The 19257-nt window shown below is 32.6% G+C and overlaps 1 protein-coding gene across 1 annotated transcript in view; it reads left to right on the forward strand.

Moving 5' to 3' along the window:
- Positions 1 to 18507, forward strand: part of LOC132565642 (osmotic avoidance abnormal protein 3-like) — a 33720-nt gene extending 15213 nt beyond the window's left edge. The window contains exons 11-20 of the mRNA XM_060230336.1: positions 1099 to 1440; positions 3695 to 3741; positions 4068 to 4303; positions 4423 to 4538; positions 6047 to 6153; positions 6773 to 7034; positions 7252 to 7299; positions 11300 to 11412; positions 11763 to 11862; positions 14869 to 18507. Coding sequence (XP_060086319.1) covers positions 1099 to 1440; positions 3695 to 3741; positions 4068 to 4303; positions 4423 to 4538; positions 6047 to 6153; positions 6773 to 7034; positions 7252 to 7299; positions 11300 to 11412; positions 11763 to 11862; positions 14869 to 15098 — 1601 coding nt within the window. The 3' untranslated portion in view covers positions 15099 to 18507. The remainder of the gene's footprint in view (positions 1 to 1098; positions 1441 to 3694; positions 3742 to 4067; positions 4304 to 4422; positions 4539 to 6046; positions 6154 to 6772; positions 7035 to 7251; positions 7300 to 11299; positions 11413 to 11762; positions 11863 to 14868) is intronic.
- The last annotated feature ends 750 nt before the right edge of the window (positions 18508 to 19257 follow it).

Genomic DNA, 19257 nt, shown 5'->3' on the forward strand with positions numbered 1-19257 from the left:
ATAAAACAGATCATCTTTCTAATTGACCTGCTGTATTAAAGGATAGTAAATATGTCACAAACACACTTTCTTAACAAAATGGTTCGGAGAGTTTTGAAAGCCAGTTTAAAGAAATGAAATGGTAAACATACAGAATTAATGGAATTTGTCAAATAAGGTGATAAAATCTGTTTATGGTATGTACTCTGTGCTTTCCTTTTATTGACACTATCGTAGGTGTACAGTTTATCTCAACATATTCATCTCACAGATTGATTTGGCTGTCTTTGTGGAAGAAAAACCTCTGACCATACCTCTGTTTAACTAATTCTGATTGTAAAACAAGTAAAAAGATTTTTTACTCATTTTTTGTCTGATTTCATGCTAACTTTCACTCATCAAAACACTGTTTAAAACCCAAAGGATCTCTACAATTTTAATGGAATCAAAATTTATATTCGTTATTTTATTATAGCAAATCAATCAAGTCAAATTAATATACACATTACATATGTATGTATGTAATTCTGTTTTTTCTGTATGGAAACATTTTTTGAAAATATTCTTATCCGAAAGTTTGAAAATTGTATAATTTGAAATCAGATTTTGTTCTTCTTTGTCACAATTTCCTTTTTTCCTGTTCTGGGTACACTTTCCTCTACCAGAATGAATAGCTGATATCTGGAGAACACCCAACATGAGATAAATATTCATTTGAAAAAAGAAAGAAAAGCAAGTTTCAACAAAGAACATTTATTATACAGTTATATTTGTATCAAGCACACTACACCTAACTATGAATCACATAGACAATGTCTTAAACGAATATGTATTGAATTTACAAAGAGATACTTCTTAATGTTTAATTTCTTTTCAGTTTAAAGGTGAATTCTTCATCATTGTTAAGCACATGTAATGCTAAATTGACTTGCCATTCCCTTTAATGTTTTTCATGTGTTTAAAAACTCTATGGAGCTTTGTGTAGATTAAGAAGTTGATAAAATATCTTCCTGCTAGATGCTTTTGCATGTAATAGCATTTTGTGAGTCTTATAAAAATGAAGTGGTATAAATGTAAGTATATGTTTGATTTTATGTACTAATGTTTGACTTTGAACAGCTGAAGAAAATGATGCAGAGTCTGAAAGGGAAGAGAAAGGAAAAGGTCAGGTAGCCGTTGCAGTGGTAGCCGGAAAGGCAGCTTCCACTGCTCGTGAAAAAAAATCTAAAAAGGGTACCTCCCAGAAAAAGGAGAGTCAACCTCAACAGAATGGCTCTGCCCCAGGTCCTTCCAGTGCCCCTGGTTCCGCACCTGAGTTAGGGGCAGATGAAAGTGAGGGGTCTCTTGGGGGTATGGATGAGGATGAGGATTCCCCAAGGGCTGGAGAAGATGAAGGATTTACAGAAGACCAAGAAACTCGTCCCAGCTCTGTGATGGGGGCTACTATGCCAGCTGGCCCAGGTATGACATTGTCTGCTGCATAGACAGGGATTTCTAGGGTGTTGTATACACTCTCATCACATCATGATATGATGTCATATTTTGCAACTCCAAAAACTCCATTGCTGTTTTGATGTTCTTTGCTGCATAGACAGGGATTTCTGGGGTGTTGTTTACACTCACATGTCACCTTGGTATAGTGTCATAATTTTTAACTCCAAATAGTCTATTTTTGTTTTGGTGTTTTCTCTTCCATAAAGGTGTACAGTACATCTGTATCATTAGTGTTATTACTTACAAACTCCTGCAATTTTCACTCTTTCTCTCCATGCTTATTGATTGTCTCTGACAAACCCTCATTTTAATTACTCCAGCAGTTGTTCTCACTATTGCTCTCTGCATCCTGGAACATTTCATGGCAAATTTAAAATTCCCTATGCAACATTATGTGGATAAGATGAGAAGACTAGATGGGTCATTTGATATACATCAAACAAATCTGGGGGACGCATATCAGTATGTTGTGCTGGCTTTGAAGTCGGGTGCCGCTCCTTTGCAATCTTCAAGTGGATTAGTCAGTTTTTTTCCAGAAACCCACTCTAGACCAATGAAATTACTTTGCTTGTACCTTCAGTTTTGCCAGGATTGTTACAAGGATGACAAACCCCAAATGTGTCTTCATGTCATTTTGTTTTCTCTCACACACCCTCACCATTCTCACTATCAATATGGTATAATATCGTCACTTTCAAATCTTTCTGAGACAAATTAGGAAATTGTTTTCATAAAATGGATGGACTTATGTAAAGTTCTCTTGTAATGTCCTGGGCGGTCAGTTGTCTTAACATTGATTGATTTATACATTTCTTTGTATAAGAACGATGAAATTGGAATCCAACAAGTTTTTCAACCTTTACAAATCTGTCTACTTTTCTAAGGTACACTAGCATTAATTAAAGCATCACTTTCCTACATTCCGAGCCATTTCTCCTTTAACTCATACTTATATTTTATCTTTTGTCTGCTCACCTCTGAAATTACAGAAAATCAAACTTCTTACTTCTTTGCAAATAACATTGTCCTTTTCTTAAAATCTCATCTTTTGTGTCAATAATCATTTTGGCCGGCTCTTTTTTGATGTTTTTTTTTTTTTTTTTTATTTCAACAGTTTTCAAAAATTAATTTGGAGTTCATGTTCAAGGGATCATAAATTTTCTGTTTTCTTTTGTTATAGTAATCATATTTAAGGGAATACCATTTTGCTGGTTATTTCACCTTGTGTAAATTTTTTGTACTCATTAGAATATTTTCTGTTCACCTGAAATCAATCATGAGATATTTGTATTTTTATATCTATTTCTTGTTGATTTTATTTGTAAAACATTTTACATGTACTGATTTATGTACTCTACTAATAACTTTTCTCAACAATTTGAAATTTCAGAATATGGAAAAAAGTATTTTTGAAGTTTTCATATACTACATGTACTATGCATGGCATGATATTTTATAATATTTAGAGTATTTTTAGAGGAGGTGCTTTATGTCAATTTTGATGAATAAGCTAGTATTGGCTATAGTCATGTGCCTATCTTAGTCAGCTAGTTATATTGTACAAGTATGAAGTGTATGTAGCTAGATATTAAAGTACAAACCTATATTTTTAATGCTAAGTCATAGACTAGGGAGATATCCATGCCCCCAAAAGCACATGTGGGGGATATACAGGGTTTGATATTTTAGTTTTTTACATTATGCATCAGTAGAATTTTCAAAATCTATGATTAAGATTTCAATCTCTGAATAACAGATTTGATCACTTTTTAATGTTACTATTCAATCACTCTTTATTCTGAAATATAATGTTGTATTCATTACCAAATAGTTTTTTGTTAAAAATCTTTGTTCTTGCATGTTTTACATGTTAATTTTTCAGTTTAAGTTTGAAGTCTTTTTTTTTTGTGAATGCCATTGTCATAAATTGAATTTTGGCCCAAAATTTCACTAATATTGTTTTAAAACAGTAAAAAAAAACTTTCAAAACAAAAATATATTATAAATTTCTATTTTATTTTTTATTGTAAAAATTACTGCTACTGACACAATTCTTCAGTTCAAATTACAAATCCAAAAGTTGTATTGTATGAGTAAACTATTTCATTGGAATAACATTGAGCAAAATACAGCCACATATGCTGTAAAATTGGTATTTAGATAATGATATTGGTGTTATTGGCAGAATTTTGAAGTTTAATAAGTCACCTGTTTGTTATAGGTCCTACTGGAGACTTGAGCAAAGTAGTCATTAAAGGCAATGTACCCGTAAGTGTATAGAAGAGTAAACCAGCTTCCTTAAAACTCAGGAAGGATATTAAACATAAAAGTACTGTTAAAGTAACGGGTTGAATTTCACTGTTTGCTTTATTTACTTCTCCTTCTTTGTAAAATGATTTAAGAAAGATTAAGCTTGAGTGATTCTTTGACGAGTAAAAAAATTGTTTTGAATTTTAGTTGATAATTCAAACTAGTGATAACTTTGTGATATAGAGAATAAGAACATAGATTTTAAACTGTTTGGCTTAGAAATATAGTAGTTATCTATGGAGGTGTAGTGGAATATTCAAATGTCCTTTGTTTCCATCTATAAGCCTCAACAGCAATATCCATCTGAAAACGGGGAAATCCAAGATGGCCAGGTGTTACCAGGTGAAGAGGAGCAGGTCAACCAGAGCGGTCAAGCCATGAATGGTCAAGGCATGAACGGGGCCATTACAGCAGGTGGAAGGACTGGAGAACAGGAGGGAATGGTGGCTCCTAGCTCTTCTCCCACTCAGTCAAATATGCAGGAACACCTCAAACTGCAGCAGGAGGAGGCCCTCAAAAGGTCAGTTTTTATTGTGTAACTGGATTAATAATGTTAATTGTGAGGCAAGATTACATACCAATAATGTTCTATTTCATGTCTGACTCAACAGATGTCTGAACATATGACTATGTTAACAGGATTCAAGAACTGGAGAAACAAATGGTTGGTGGAGAAAATAAGAATAACACTGAAGTGAAGAACAGACGCAAGAAACGCATGAAGTTTGCTGATGAACGAAAACAGAAACTAGCTGGTGAGTTCTGAATACTGCTTCTACAACAGATAAAACCAGGCTTTCCCAGTGTAGTGCTATATTGATGTCAGAGACTTTAATGTCATGTGTAAGGTCACAAAAAAATTACAGTGCAATGCTTAACACAAGGCAGCACCTGAGTGTTTCAAAATTATTGGACCTCATTTATACAGCGGATACCTCTTAATGTTACATCGGTTGATGTCTCTTTTCGGTTACTATCAAGTTTTCATGAGACAACAGTTTTTTTCACTATGTATTCTATATAACCAACATCGAATAATGTCACATATTTTCTAGTGGGCAATGCTTAATATCACTTCATTTTGATGGATGTCTCAAAAAAAATGCAAATAAATGACAGGTAAACAAGGACTGGCCAGCTTTTCACTCCTTGAAACTCCTGAACAATAGATTAACTTGTTTACCTTAAGGTTTTAATTGGCAAGCCCAACCTTAGTATTAAAATCGAAATTAGTGTAAAACACTTTGTCATTTGGAACCTGTCAGAATGGTTAGGTCCATGTGTTAGTGGCATCTGGATGATTTAGTTCATGTGTGAGTGGCCTTCAGGATGGTTAGGTCCATGTGTTAGGTAGCATCAGGATGGTTAGGTCCATGTGTGAGTGGGCTTCAGGATGGTTAGGTCCATGTGTGAGTGGGCTTCAGGATGGTTAGGTCCATGTGTTAGGTGGCATCAGGATGGTTAGGTCCATGTGTTAGGTGGCATCAGGATGGTTAGGTCCATGTGTTAGGTAGCTTCAGGATGGTTAGGTCCATATGTTAGGTAGCATCAGGATGGTTAGGTCCATGTGTTAGGTAGCATCAGGATGGTTAGGTCCATGTGTTAGGTAGCATCAGGATGGTTAGGTCCATGTGTTAGGTAGCATCAGGATGGTTAGGTCCATGTGTTAGGTAGCATCAGGATGGTTAGGTCCATGTGTTAGGTAGCATCAGGATGGTTAGGTCCATGTGTTAGGTGGCATCAGGATGGTTAGGCCCATGTGTTAGGTGGCATAAGGATGGTTAGGCCCATTTGTTAGGTGGCATAAGGATGGTTAGGCCAATGTGTGAGAGGGCATCAGGATTGATAGGTCCATGTGTTGGTAGCATTAGGATTGTAAGGTCCATGTGTTGGTAGCATTAGGATTGTTAGGTCCATGTGTTGGCAGCATTAGGATGGTTAGGTCCATGTGTTGGCAGCATTAGGATGGTTAGGTCCATTTGTGAGTGGGCGCCACATCATATTCTATATTATCTGTAACTAAATTTTGTTAACTCTGTAGATAATGAGTTTTGGTATGTCTCTTACGGACAGTTTTTTAAAATCTCTGTAGAAACTTTGTTAATGAAAATTTGAAAAGTCAAGGTCAAAGCTCACAAATCCCTGTAAGATGAGGCAGAATAGAGATCACATGGGCCAAAATAACATAGTTATTTAGATCAATATTTTCAAGCAGTGCAATGAGAAAATACTACCAATATATATTTGTATTTTAATATCCCAGAGGCCATCATAAACATGGATGACGACTACATTATGTTGGAGATTTATGACAATGTTCAGGATGAGGTGAAGGCAAAAACTTCACTGCTGTTGAAAGAAAAAGAACGGGTTTGTATTGCCTTTATTCATCTTCTAATATATACCCTCCAGTAAAATATTATCTGCTCTGGTAACCTGTCAATATATTTATTCAAATTGCAGTGTCAGTACTATAAAAATGTATTTTGCAAATGACAGGGAGCAAGCGGGTATAAGTCAACCATTGGCTTACCGTTCTAGTTAATCACAGTTTCTAGAACAGTGTTTTATATTGCATTGAACTCTTTATAAGAATGATAATTTGTTAAAGAAAGAGAATTTCTAAAACATGGAAATTCCATACTTTTGAGAAAGAATTGAAATTTTAAAAATAAAAAACATTACTCAAATAAAATCAACAGAAAATCATTGCCCGTTTCACAAATAAACAAAACAAAAAGATATACATTGTTTTTGTTTCAACTTTTGGTAAAAATTGTAATCATCCAGGAAAATAAACTGTTGCAGTTAAAAAAGGTAACTTTGTACTTACTGGTATCTTTATACATTTTCTCTGTTGTTATGTAACTTCATTTGTATCAACTTATATCAATCACTCTTGCTGACTTTATTGGAAGGCATAAAGGGGTGTTAGAGTGGGGAAAAAACCAGAGTTATTGGGAAAACTTTTTTCTTTTTGTCAATCCAGGTGGAAGGACTTCAACGAGAGATTGTTGACATACAATCGGAGTTTCAGTTTGAGAAAATTGATTACCTGGACACAATTCGCAAGCAACAGAAAGACCTACAACTTTATCAGTCACTGTTGGAAAAAATACACCCATGTCTACGAAAAGATTGTAACTATAGCAACTTGGACAGAATACGTATGGAATGTAAGTGGGATGAAGAGGAACAGAAATGGCTGCTGCCAAGATTAATGATTCAGACAACAGCTCTTCCTGTAGCAGGTGTGTATCAGTTTAAGGTTGTTGGGGTCATTTAAAAAACCAGATTAATATTAGTTGGATATAGTTTAAAAAGTATATTAAATATTTTTTTGGATTGTAAATGAACACCAGATGCAGTTGATTTCAGCCAATTCTTTAGTAAAATTCATTTAGTCTTATACATTCAGACATAGTTTGTTGTATATCAGTTGGCATGATTTGATATTGGTTTCCATAGAGACCACATTGACTCAGTCTACTAGCCCAGAAGCGGGAACATCCAAAGGTAGTAGTACAAGCAAATCACCAGTTAAAGGTTACATGGTTTGGACAAAAGTCAAAGTTAGCCATAAATAATATCATTCAATAAGTCCAGATGGTGACCATGGACATTTGGCTTCATTTTCAAGTAATTGGCTTATTGCTATTACAGGGCCGTAAAATATTATTTATCATTTACGCTACCAGGAGAGTAGCTTTATGGATCTGTATAAACTGTTTGATAATGATTGTTAATTCTACAGAATCATCATTACTTTATGGCTATGTGGTTTTGACTTGACTGTTATTATTGTCCAAACTTTCGTACAATTTTTTAGCTCTCTTGGCACAAAGTCAGTATGAGCAATATGCCTTGGTGCAGCATCTGTTGTCTTTTATATATATTCTATAATAAATGTGGGGTTGGAAGAGTTGTCAAATTTGTTTAAACAAATTTCTGATCTCTTAGTTCAAAAAGGATATAACTGGTAGAAATTTGAAAAGTTACTTCTACATTAGTTTTTGTTTATTTCCTGTATTTTTTAGTCAGCTATCAAATCAGTTTCCTATATCACCTACCCATGATCCCTGTTATAGTTTTGATAGTATATCTGATCTGTTATGATAAAATGTTCACAAATTTCACAAAGACTACCAGTTGACTCATTCTCAACTTTGATCAGAGGGTGCAGACCTCAGACAAGTTAAAATAAAACCTGATGAGCAATTTAGGTCCTTTGGTTAACTTGTTATATAATGTATTGTTTTTCTTTTTTTGTTTTATTTATTTATTTACTTTTCATTTTTTGTTTTGTTTTTTTTTAAATTTTATTTTTTGTTTTGTTTACCATCAATCACCCTGTTACTTTTTCCTTAATATGAAAATTTAAACATGATTCAAGCACTACAATATCATTCAAATGTCACATTGAAAATATCTAAATTGTTTTATTAAAATTTGATAAAAGCATAATACTTAACTACTACCATTATACATACTAACTTAAACCACAACTTATTTTGAGTGATGAAGCGAGGATGCATCAAGATCTGCTCACTTAAATATGATGATAATTTATGATTATGCAGGGAAAAATTCACTTAATGGACAGTCTCCTGGTAAGTAGCAAGGCTTATGTAGGGTAAATTCCCTTAGGCCTTCCTGGGGTGGAATGTGTCTGGAAGGGGATATACTTTTATTGGTTCATTATGAGATGAAGGACATCTTGGAGATAAGGTGGTAGTATTAACATTGGTCAAGGTTTTTTTTGGTGCATTATCTCCCTTTAACTCCCTTTAATTCTCCAGATTATGCTAAAAACTTCATACAAAATGTGATATTAAAATATGGATCAAATTTAACTGGAAATGCAAGTACAAGTTTAAATCAAATGATACCTGAGAAAGTAGTTGCATGGTGTAGTTAAATGTTTTGTAATTTGAATTTTTTTAATGATTTGTAATAGACTTTTCTAAGCACTGCATGGTGATAATATCACATTTTGTACAAATTAATGAGATCTGTTGTTTTTGTGTTGGGTCTGTGGTACCTAATTACTCTAGATACTTTTGATAATTTTCAGAGCCATATTATGAAGCAATTAATTTCTGAGAAACCAAAACTAATTATCCATTAGATTTTGGCTTAGCACATTTGAACCCCCTAGTAATCTTTATACCAGGTAACATGTTCTGCCAATCTTTCTTTTCAAATGATGATGAATTCAGAATAGGTTTTAGCTTTTTGCAATTTTGAATACTGGGGCATGCCTTACTTATGGATCCAATGTTTCTTAAATATGAAAGAGGTAATCGTTGTGACAGAAAATGTTTCAGAGTGTGATAAGCTTCTTCTGTGTTGCCTTACAGAGACTTCTATTAAGATACCTGCAACATTGGATATGGGCTTTACATTTTAAAGATAAACCTGCTTACAGTTACTTAACTATTATCACTTATTTTGTTGCAGCAAGTTTTCAAACTGAAGTATATATTTCATTATCTAAAATTAGATAACAGGCACATTTAGGATGTGTTACATTGTAACTGTGATTCAGTAATTGATGACAATCTTAAAAAAAAACGAAAGGAAAGATTTAGATGTTCTTCATGAATTTAAATTGACTCCTTGCAAACCATAGTAGAATAAATTGATCAATAATACTGAATGATCTGTAATCAATTTCTCGGCTTCTGAAAACTGCCTCCCTTAGCTTGCTATGTGCCGCCTCTATTCTACAGTATTATGCCTTGCTAATACTACCATGTCTGTTACTACAAGGATAAATGTATATTTTCCCTTTTGGTTTTAAAAAAATTGCTTTTTTGATGTATACCAAAACTAACTCAATGAAGATCATTTAGGATAGTTAAAGATTTCATCCTTCTTCATACAAATCTGATTTTTTTCTGATCACAAGGTCAATATCACATGTTATTTAAGTCATTTATCATCTATCCACCTTATCCTAATTTTCAGTCACATTGAGGTGTAAAATAACAAAGGCATACAGTCAAAACAGATCATTATTACTACCTTACCTCAGTATTTTTATGTCTCATAGTGGTGACAGGTGTGAAAATGTGTTACATTCTGTCAATACGTCTCATCCGTCCATCACTTTAAAAAGTTTTGCAGAGTCTGTTGCAAACTCATTAGACATGATACAATGCTGATATTTTGTATGAAAGTACTTCTTGGGTTAAACATTGATGGGTGGTCGGATGGCGCAGTGGTAACACACTCGCCTTTCACCTAGCCGACCGGGGTTCGATTCCTGGAACGGATGTGAAAAGGTAAGGGGTCACCTGCCAGACCACATGGGTTTTCCCCGGGTACTCCGGTTTCCTCCCACAATAAGACCCCTCGCACACTTACATCCGCGCCAACAAGAGTGATTAGTATAAGTTAACATAACTTGTTTCGCAATTGTTGTAAAATAGATAAAGTTTATATTATATTAAACATTGATGCTGTACACTCCAACTGAATATTTCTTTAACTTTCACACATTAGGTGCTGGAAATTTTCCCACCAAAGCAATAGTCAGGGCTGTTCATACTATCTACTTTCTATTAGAATTGTACAAGAGCTTAGCTTTGTTTCCAAAATTATCTTTATTTTAGCAAGAGCAAAAAGTAATACTAGAAAAAATGGAATTTTCTTGTTTGATATAAAATTTGACCAGTATTATTCACCTGGTATTTTTCATCCCCTGGTTGTTGAACTGTTTTATTCATGTTTACATTAAATAGGTTAATTTAGCACATCTCACTGCATGTTTTTATTTTTTGTTTATCATTTGTTTACTTATCATCTCATTGCATGTTGCTTTTGTTTTTGTTTGTTGAATTTATGTTATGTATAATTTTTCATTAATTACCTAACTTGAACATTATTTCACATTTTCATTTTTTTTTTTTTTTCATCTTGTTTGTTTCATCATTGTAATTAAGAAAAAACATCAAAATGGTGATTCATTCTAACACCTCAACAAACATCCTTTCATATGTAAACAATTTCTAAACGATTACTGTTCGTAATCACCTAGTTTTTTACTCAATGTCTTGAGCATACATTTTACTGAAAGTCAAGATATATACATATGTTAAGTATTTGAATCCTTATCATCTCAAAACACATATTAATTTCTTTCTGAATAGAACTTAATCCAAGACTACATGCTTTACACATAAAATGAACAAAACCCAAAGCTGGATTACAGAATACTTTATAAGCAACCAGGAATAGCCCGAGTTTAACCAATGTTAACAAATCTTCATTTAATGTAAAGAAATATCATTTGTACTTTATGTGTATACTCCCACATCCACAAGTCCTGACTTCAGTTCTTTCATTGTCATCATCATATCTCAATTCTTTTAAATGTCATTATTAGGATTTCAACAAACATAGTTGGACTGTATTAATGAAGCTGTTAACATTTTCACACACTTTGGGAGTCGGTGGTACTTGCATGTTTGTTGTAAATGTGTTTGACTGTTTATACAATATACTTACACAGAGGGAGTGATGCCAGGTACCCGTGGTATGGACCCGAAGTCTCGCAACCGTCCCTATGTCAACGGGGACGTCAATGCCAGCCACTATGATCAAGAGGAGGATCGTTATAAAGAGGTTTGTTAGACTGCCTGATCTGTATGAGGGAACTAAAGGTTTCCTTCAGTTCGTCTGCATATCACTCTTTCAGGGCATATGGACATAAAGAGTAAAGAACCTTTTGGTATGGTTGCCATTTCACCAACATTTGTAAATTATATTCACGTTCTGAAAGCAAAGAACTATGTGCTTCATGGTATACAGAGTTACATCCCTTTGTTTTTGTTGATGCCAAAGTTGTCTAGTGTCTCAAGACTGTTAAGTTTGCAATAACGTGCATACTATGATAGTTTAACACAGGGGTTATATTATCTATGTTGAGTGATAAGTTACATGGGTGTTAAAATTGGAGTTTTAATTCATTGCAGAAAATTATGTATAAAGATGACAAGTCCTCAAAGTATTTCCAGACCAAAAGGGCAAATCAGCTGCTTCAAACCAATGGAGGTGAACCAGTCAGCAAAGTCAGTAAGTACATAGTGTGGGGCAGTGGTCAGAGAAACGATGCCACTAGTTTGTAGAAACATCCTTGAATAAAACATTCCTGAACTTACATACAAAAACATCAGACTAGTTTCTAACTAAGGTGTCTCAAAACTAGCATATTGGTTTCCATAGCTACAAAGTTACAGCCAAACCAAAACCAAAATAAAAAGTTATGTGTAAAGAGGTTTTGATTTTATCTTTACATATTTAAGGATGCCAAAAATATGAGTATACTAATGGAAACAATAAGGAGATATCCTTCTATCATCCATTTGTCACTGGTATGATACTGTTTGCAGCATACTACTGAACTAGTATCTTAAATAACCCTCTTCTCTGTTTTTAAACACCTCTATATGTTGAATATACAACCATTCATGACATTTTCTGAAGGTGTATAAGTAACAAAGGAATTTATACAACGATCAGAGAAAAGATACTTCAAGTGTGTATAAACATATCAGCTTTTGAGACTCCTAATGCTTTATTACAAATATATCTGTTTTCTAAGAGACCTGTACTTTTTTATGTAAATGTCTGATGATAAGACACATGTATTTTGTTACAAACATACCTGATTATAATACAATTAAACTTTGTTACATACATGTCTAATTATAAGACACCTATACTGTGCTACATACATGTCAAATCATAAGACATCTAAACTGTGTTACATATGTCAGATTATAAGACATCTAAACTGTGTTACATATGTCAAGATTATAAGACATCTAAACTGTGTTACATATGTCAGATTATAAGACATCTAAACTGTGTTACATATGTAAACTGTGTTACATATGTCAAATCATAAGACATCTAAACTGTGTTACATATGTCAAATCATAAGACATCTAAAACATATGTCAAATCATAAGACATCTAAATGTTACAAATGTCATAAGACATCTAAACTGTGTTACATATGTCAAATCATAAGACATCTAAACTGTGTTACATATGTCAAATCATAAGACATCTAAACTGTGTTACATATGTCAAATCATAAGACATCTAAACTGTGTTACATATGTCAAATCATAAGACATCTAAACTGTGTTACATATGTCAAATCATAAGACATCTAAACTGTGTTACATATGTCAAATCATAAGACATCTAAACTGTGTTACATATGTCAAATCATAAGACATCTTAACTGTGTTACATATGTCAGATTATAAGACATCTAAACTGTGTTACATATGTCAGATTATAAGACATCTAAACTGTGTTACATATGTCAGATTATAAGACATCTAAACTGTGTTACATATGTCAGTTAGACATCTAAACTGTGTTACATATGTCAGATTATAAGACATCTAAACTGTGTTACATATGTCAAATCATAAGACATCTAAACTGTGTTACATATGTCAAATCATAAGACATCTAAACTGTGTTACATATGTCAAATCATAAGACATCTAAACTGTGTTACATATGTCAAACTGTGTTCTTAGATTATAAGACATCTAAACTGTGTTGCATATGTCAAATCATAAGACATCTAAACTGTGTTACATATGTCAAATCATAAGACATCTAAACTGTGTTACATATGTCAAATCATAAGACATCTAAACTGTGTTACATATGTCAAATCATAAGACATCTAAACTGTGTTACATATGTCAAATCATAAGACATCTAAACTGTGTTACATATGTCAGATTATAAGACACCTATACTGTGCTACATACATGTCAAATCATAAGACATCTAAACTGTGTTACATATGTCAGATTATAAGACATCTAAACTGTGTTACATATGTCAGATTATAAGACATCTAAACTGTGTTACATATGTCAAATCATAAGACATCTAAACTGTGTTACATATGTCAGATTATAAGACATCTAAACTGTGTTACATATGTCAGATTATAAGACATCTAAACTGTGTTACATATGTCAGATTATAAGACATCTAAACTGTGTTACATATGTCAGATTATAAGACATCTAAACTGTGTTACATATGTCAGATTATAAGACATCTAAACTGTGTTAAGACATCTAAACTGTGTTACATATGTCAGATTATAAGACATCTAAACTGTGTTACATATGTTAGATTATAAGACATCTAAACTGTGTTACATATGTCAAATCATAAGACATCTAAACTGTGTTACATATGTCAAATCATAAGACATCTAAACTGTGTTACATATGTCAAATCATCTAAACTGTGTTACATATGTCAAATCATAAGACATATGTCAGATTATCATCTAACTGTGTTACATATGTCAGATTATAAGACATCTAAACTGTGTTACATTTGTCAGATTATAAGACATCTAAACTGTGTTACATATGTCAGATTATAAGACATCTAAACTGTGTTACATATGTCAGATTATAAGACATCTTAACTGTGTTACATATGTCAGATTATAAGACATCTAAACTGTGTTACATATGTCAGATTATAAGACATCTAAACTGTGTTACATATGTCAGATTATAAGACATCTAAACTGTGTTACATATGTCAGATTATAAGACATCTAAACTGTGTTACATATGTCAGATTATAAGACATCTAAACTGTGTTACATATGTCAGATTATAAGACATCTAAACTGTGTTACATATGTCAGATTATAAGACATCTAAACTGTGTTACATATGTCAGATTATAAGACATCTAAACTGTGTTACATATGTCAGATTATAAGACATCTAAACTGTGTTACATAATGTCAGATTATAAGACACCTATACTGTGTTACATATGTCAGATTATAAGACACCTATACTGTGTTACATATGTCAGATTATAAGACACCTATACTGTGTTAGAAATATGTCGGATTATAAGACACCTATACTGTGTTAAATACATGCCTAATGATAAGACACCTATACTTTATTACAAATATATCTAATGAAAGAACTGGTTATACTTGTAGTAAATTAGAAGAAATCATCATCAACATGATCTGATTATAATACATGTACTTTGTTACAGATATGGCTGAGATCAAAGACACATTGAAACAAAGGTCCCCAAATAATTTCCCATCAAGCAATGGATTTGGTAGCCATGACGATGGCATGAGTAGTGGGTTACGTGCAGCTGCAGTCCATGGTCAGCTGATGCAGGAGGACACCATGGTTCGTCGACCGATGCGCTTGGAAGCCTTGCCAACTCTTGGATCTACAGGGAAAACAAAGAAGAAGAAGAAACAACCCTACTGATATATTGATTCCCCATGTACTCTCTATGTGATGTGAAGACAGGTATTAGTTTGGCTGGTACTTCATATTCTAGAAGGAAGAATAATTATATAAAAATAAAGTCCAGTTATCGAGGACTCGTAACATACAAGACCACTTTGAAGCTCAATATCATTTTGTCAGAGCTTGCAGTGGTTTTCCTTGAAGTGCATATAAGTGGTTTGAAATAAATAGAAATGATCTTAACCGGTATATGAAATTTATTAATGTTTTTCAAAAGGAAATAAAACTTAAAATGAATATCTTTTCTTATCAAAATATACACTCCATTGTGTGTTAGTGTACTGGGAGGTTAGAAAATCAAATCTATATGTGTTAATTTTTGGAAAATCATTTCTCTTTGTTCTGGAGTATGTCCTTCCATAGCTAATACACATTCTTGTCAACACATTTAGTGAGCCTGTGTTTAATTTATTGTATGTATATCCAGGGTTTTGATGCAATCACAGAATAGATACATGTAAGTAACAACCTACTGTTCAGATACCATGTATGATGTAAGCAAAAAAGTTTTCAGATTCCTTGAGGTACAAAAAAAAAACTTTTAAAAACAGCACTGCTTTTAAATTAACTATTAACAGTGTGTCATCAGAATAATTTTTATAATCACATTTTTCAAGGTTTGGAAATTTTCTTGGGGATGATCCAGTTTGAATGGTGAAACAAGAAAATCACATTGAAGAATGTTATATAACTGGTTATGTTGTTACAAGGATTTTTCCAATATTGGATTTTGATGTTGTTCTATTAATTGTTGAAAAAAAGCAACTGGTGATATTGATGTGATTAATGTATTCATTTATGGAGATTTGACTACAGTGCTACCCATTCTTCATGTATGGGCACACAACGGCAGTGACTGCTGTATGGCATAATGTAGAAAGCGTTAAGTGTAATGTCATTGTTCTTTTATTATTTCATCTGGTTTATTTTGTTTTTCTGGAGGGAGGGTGTTTAAAGCAAGTTCTTGATGGCATAAAGATACTTTAAAAGATAATTACGGAACACCTGTATGTAAATATCTTACCGTGCATGAATGATTAAATCTTAGTATATATTTCTCAGAAGTTGATGCACTTTTGTGAATGAAATTTGCATTGATTTTAGCTATGTTATATATTTGATTTTTTCGATGTTGAACAGAAAGTGCTGGAGCACTGATTTCATAAATGAGTAACTAAAGTAGAAATATAAGAATGTTTATACTTTGGTTGTGGAGACCATGGTTTTTTTCTATACAGGGTATGAGTTTTATGCAGTTGTGCTTTGGTGTCTATGAAATACCTATAAAAGATATCAGAAGTACTCTCAGTTTGTCATCATCCTGATGTGTCACCAAACACTTTATCTGTTATTAACAAACATATGTATCTTAGTAACAATGTTTCTGTTAAAAATCATCTTTGAAATCCAAGGATTCAACTGTCATTTACAGGTGTACTTATCTGCACACTTAGTTTCAAATTAAAGTAACATGTCTCAAAACTAGAGTTCGATAGCAACGAAGTTACTTCCAAACCGAAATTAGTCAATTTTACCCCAAAGATTTCTAGAGATCCTTTTTTTTTTATCAGAGATCACAAGTAGGTATAGTTTCCTAAATGTTTCCAGATCAGCCAACTGGTATAATATGCTACTTGTAAGAAGGTTTTGATTTTATCTTTACATATTTAAGGATGCCAAAAATACAAATATGAGTGTACTAATGGAAACAATAAGGAGATATCCTTCAATCATCCATTTGTCACTGGTATGATACTGTTAGTGACACACTACTGAACTAGCATCTTAAATAACCCTCTTCTCTGTTTTTAAATACCTCTATGTGTTGAATATACAACCATTCATGACATTTCTTTAAGGTGTGTAAGTGTGGTTTACAATCCTCTTGGTGAACAATCATCCATTATGCTAGCTCATGAAAAAATCAGTTTCAGTGACTGTGATTTGTTTTACATTCCAATTATCATTTGCAATATCATTTAATTATTCAGATGAATACATTCCTTCACTTTCAGGTTTCTTGTTACGAGGCACTTTCATTTATCCCTGTGCTTGTCTCAAAGCAGTAAGAAGATACTTAGAACTGATAAACTGCCTCAATAATTGTAATGCTTGAACAGCTGGCCATCACAGAATCTCAGATTGACCACTGAACTTTTAAATGAAATAGAATTAATGTAATGCATACAATTACCTATATTTCAATATCAGATGTTCCCTACCAGTAAAAAATTTCATTAGTCAATTTTGTGATTGAAGAAGAAACTTTCTGGTTGTCCACAAAACATATCCAGTGGGTTTATCAATTTACCTTTAGAAGTATTATTTTGGTAGATCTCAGAAAAAAATTAAAATCATCAAATTTAGAAATGAAGATCTTTTCTTAGTCAATTAAAATCACTAGATTGATTTTTGAATACAACTGAGATAGGAAAAAGTGTAAAACAGTTTTCATGTCAGTAAGACTACCGTTAGAGTAGTGTTTTGAGCATTACATCTTTTATGTCGAGTCACAAATAGCAATAAGGTGCAATGTAGAGGTAGACATTATCAGGAGATTGTTATGTGTATATTTTTGTGCTGTGTTATTATTTACTTAGTTTTTGAAGTGTTATTGACAAACAAATTTGTTCCATTGCTATTTCCATTATGGTTTTATGCTTGTAAAATTTTTGACTATTTCATTGAATTGATGTAAAATTATTTTTGATAGTGTGATTTTTCAAAGCTTTGACAAGTCAAGCATTGTTTTAGATATCTTGTTACTAAGGTATGAATGCCAACATATATTTGTTTGAATTTTTCTACACTTAATTGATGAAATCCAGACACACATTACACTCGGTTTTCACATTGCTTTTCATTTTAATGGCCCTGTGCAGTTTTACCTTGAATTTCAAATTGATGACATAATATAGAACACCCAGCCTGCCAAACAAACAAAACAAATACAATTTTGTAAATTGGCTTTAAAGTTGTTGAAATAGATAAGAATAGTTGATCTCAAAGTATTGAGATTTTTTCTCTTTTTCATTATATTTTTTTTTCCAACTAGAATTAAATACACAGTCTATACCTTCATGAATACTTGACCCAGAAGATGTTGCGTTTAATATCTTTGGCTAAACATCTAATTGTAGGTATGAATTATTTTTGTTAAAAAATTATTTAATCATCAGAAAGTGAGCCAATCTCAAAGAATTGAATAATTGTTGTGTGATGGGAAATGATTTTACTACTACAGATGTTTTAATTCTCACTTATGTTTATATTTCTGACAAACACAAGTCAACACCTTGTGGCTAGATATTACAGTTTTGTTGTGCTTCACTTTTTACTACATGCATGATTTTTTTTTTTTTTTGATAGTTACACAACTTTAAATTCTTTTAAAATGTAGTTGTTTTCAGTTTGATAATCTACAACTTTAATGTTACTTCCTTTCCTTCATATGTTCCGTCCAGTTTTAAAATTGTTTACATCAAGAAATTTTGTGTTTAATGTATTATGTGATTTTTAGAAATAACTTTTACATTTCATTTTTAACTTTTTAATGATCGGTTTGAAAATAAACATATTCCATCCATAATATTTCGTCATAGAAGCAATCCTTTCACATGTCAGATCAATATTCACAGGTGTAATGTATATAGACAAGTCTGATACTGGTGACAAAGTTGATAATTAGAATAAACATATTGAAGTCTATAACGGAGTAGCAACATTTCATTTCTTCTGAGTTTTCTACACACAAACATTATTGTCAACCTGTCTAGAAACTAATCTATGTCAGTGCTCAGCTGTACTGATAAGATAAATGTTCATTCCTATTTCTGATAGCTTCTACAAGTCCATTTTCAATTGGGAAGGACAAAAACATTGGGTTGTTTTGATGGAGGAAATTGATTTTCACTGCTACACACTGTAATCAAATATGTTGAGTTATTTATCTTATTAAAGAGGTTATGTACTTTTCTAAACATGCCAAATGTATGTTGATGTGCTTGTTATGCGTGTTTCCTGTTGTAAGAAGTAGATTGTAGATGACCCACCGCCACATTTTGGTGCTTCTGTAAATCTTAACACATTGACATATCAAGATGGTCAGCGAGATCAC

Source organism: Ylistrum balloti, unplaced genomic scaffold, assembly GCF_031769215.1.
Source record: "Ylistrum balloti isolate Yb309-2 unplaced genomic scaffold, AGI_CSIRO_Ybal_v1 Utg369730, whole genome shotgun sequence".
NCBI lineage: Eukaryota > Metazoa > Mollusca > Bivalvia > Pectinida > Pectinidae > Ylistrum > Ylistrum balloti.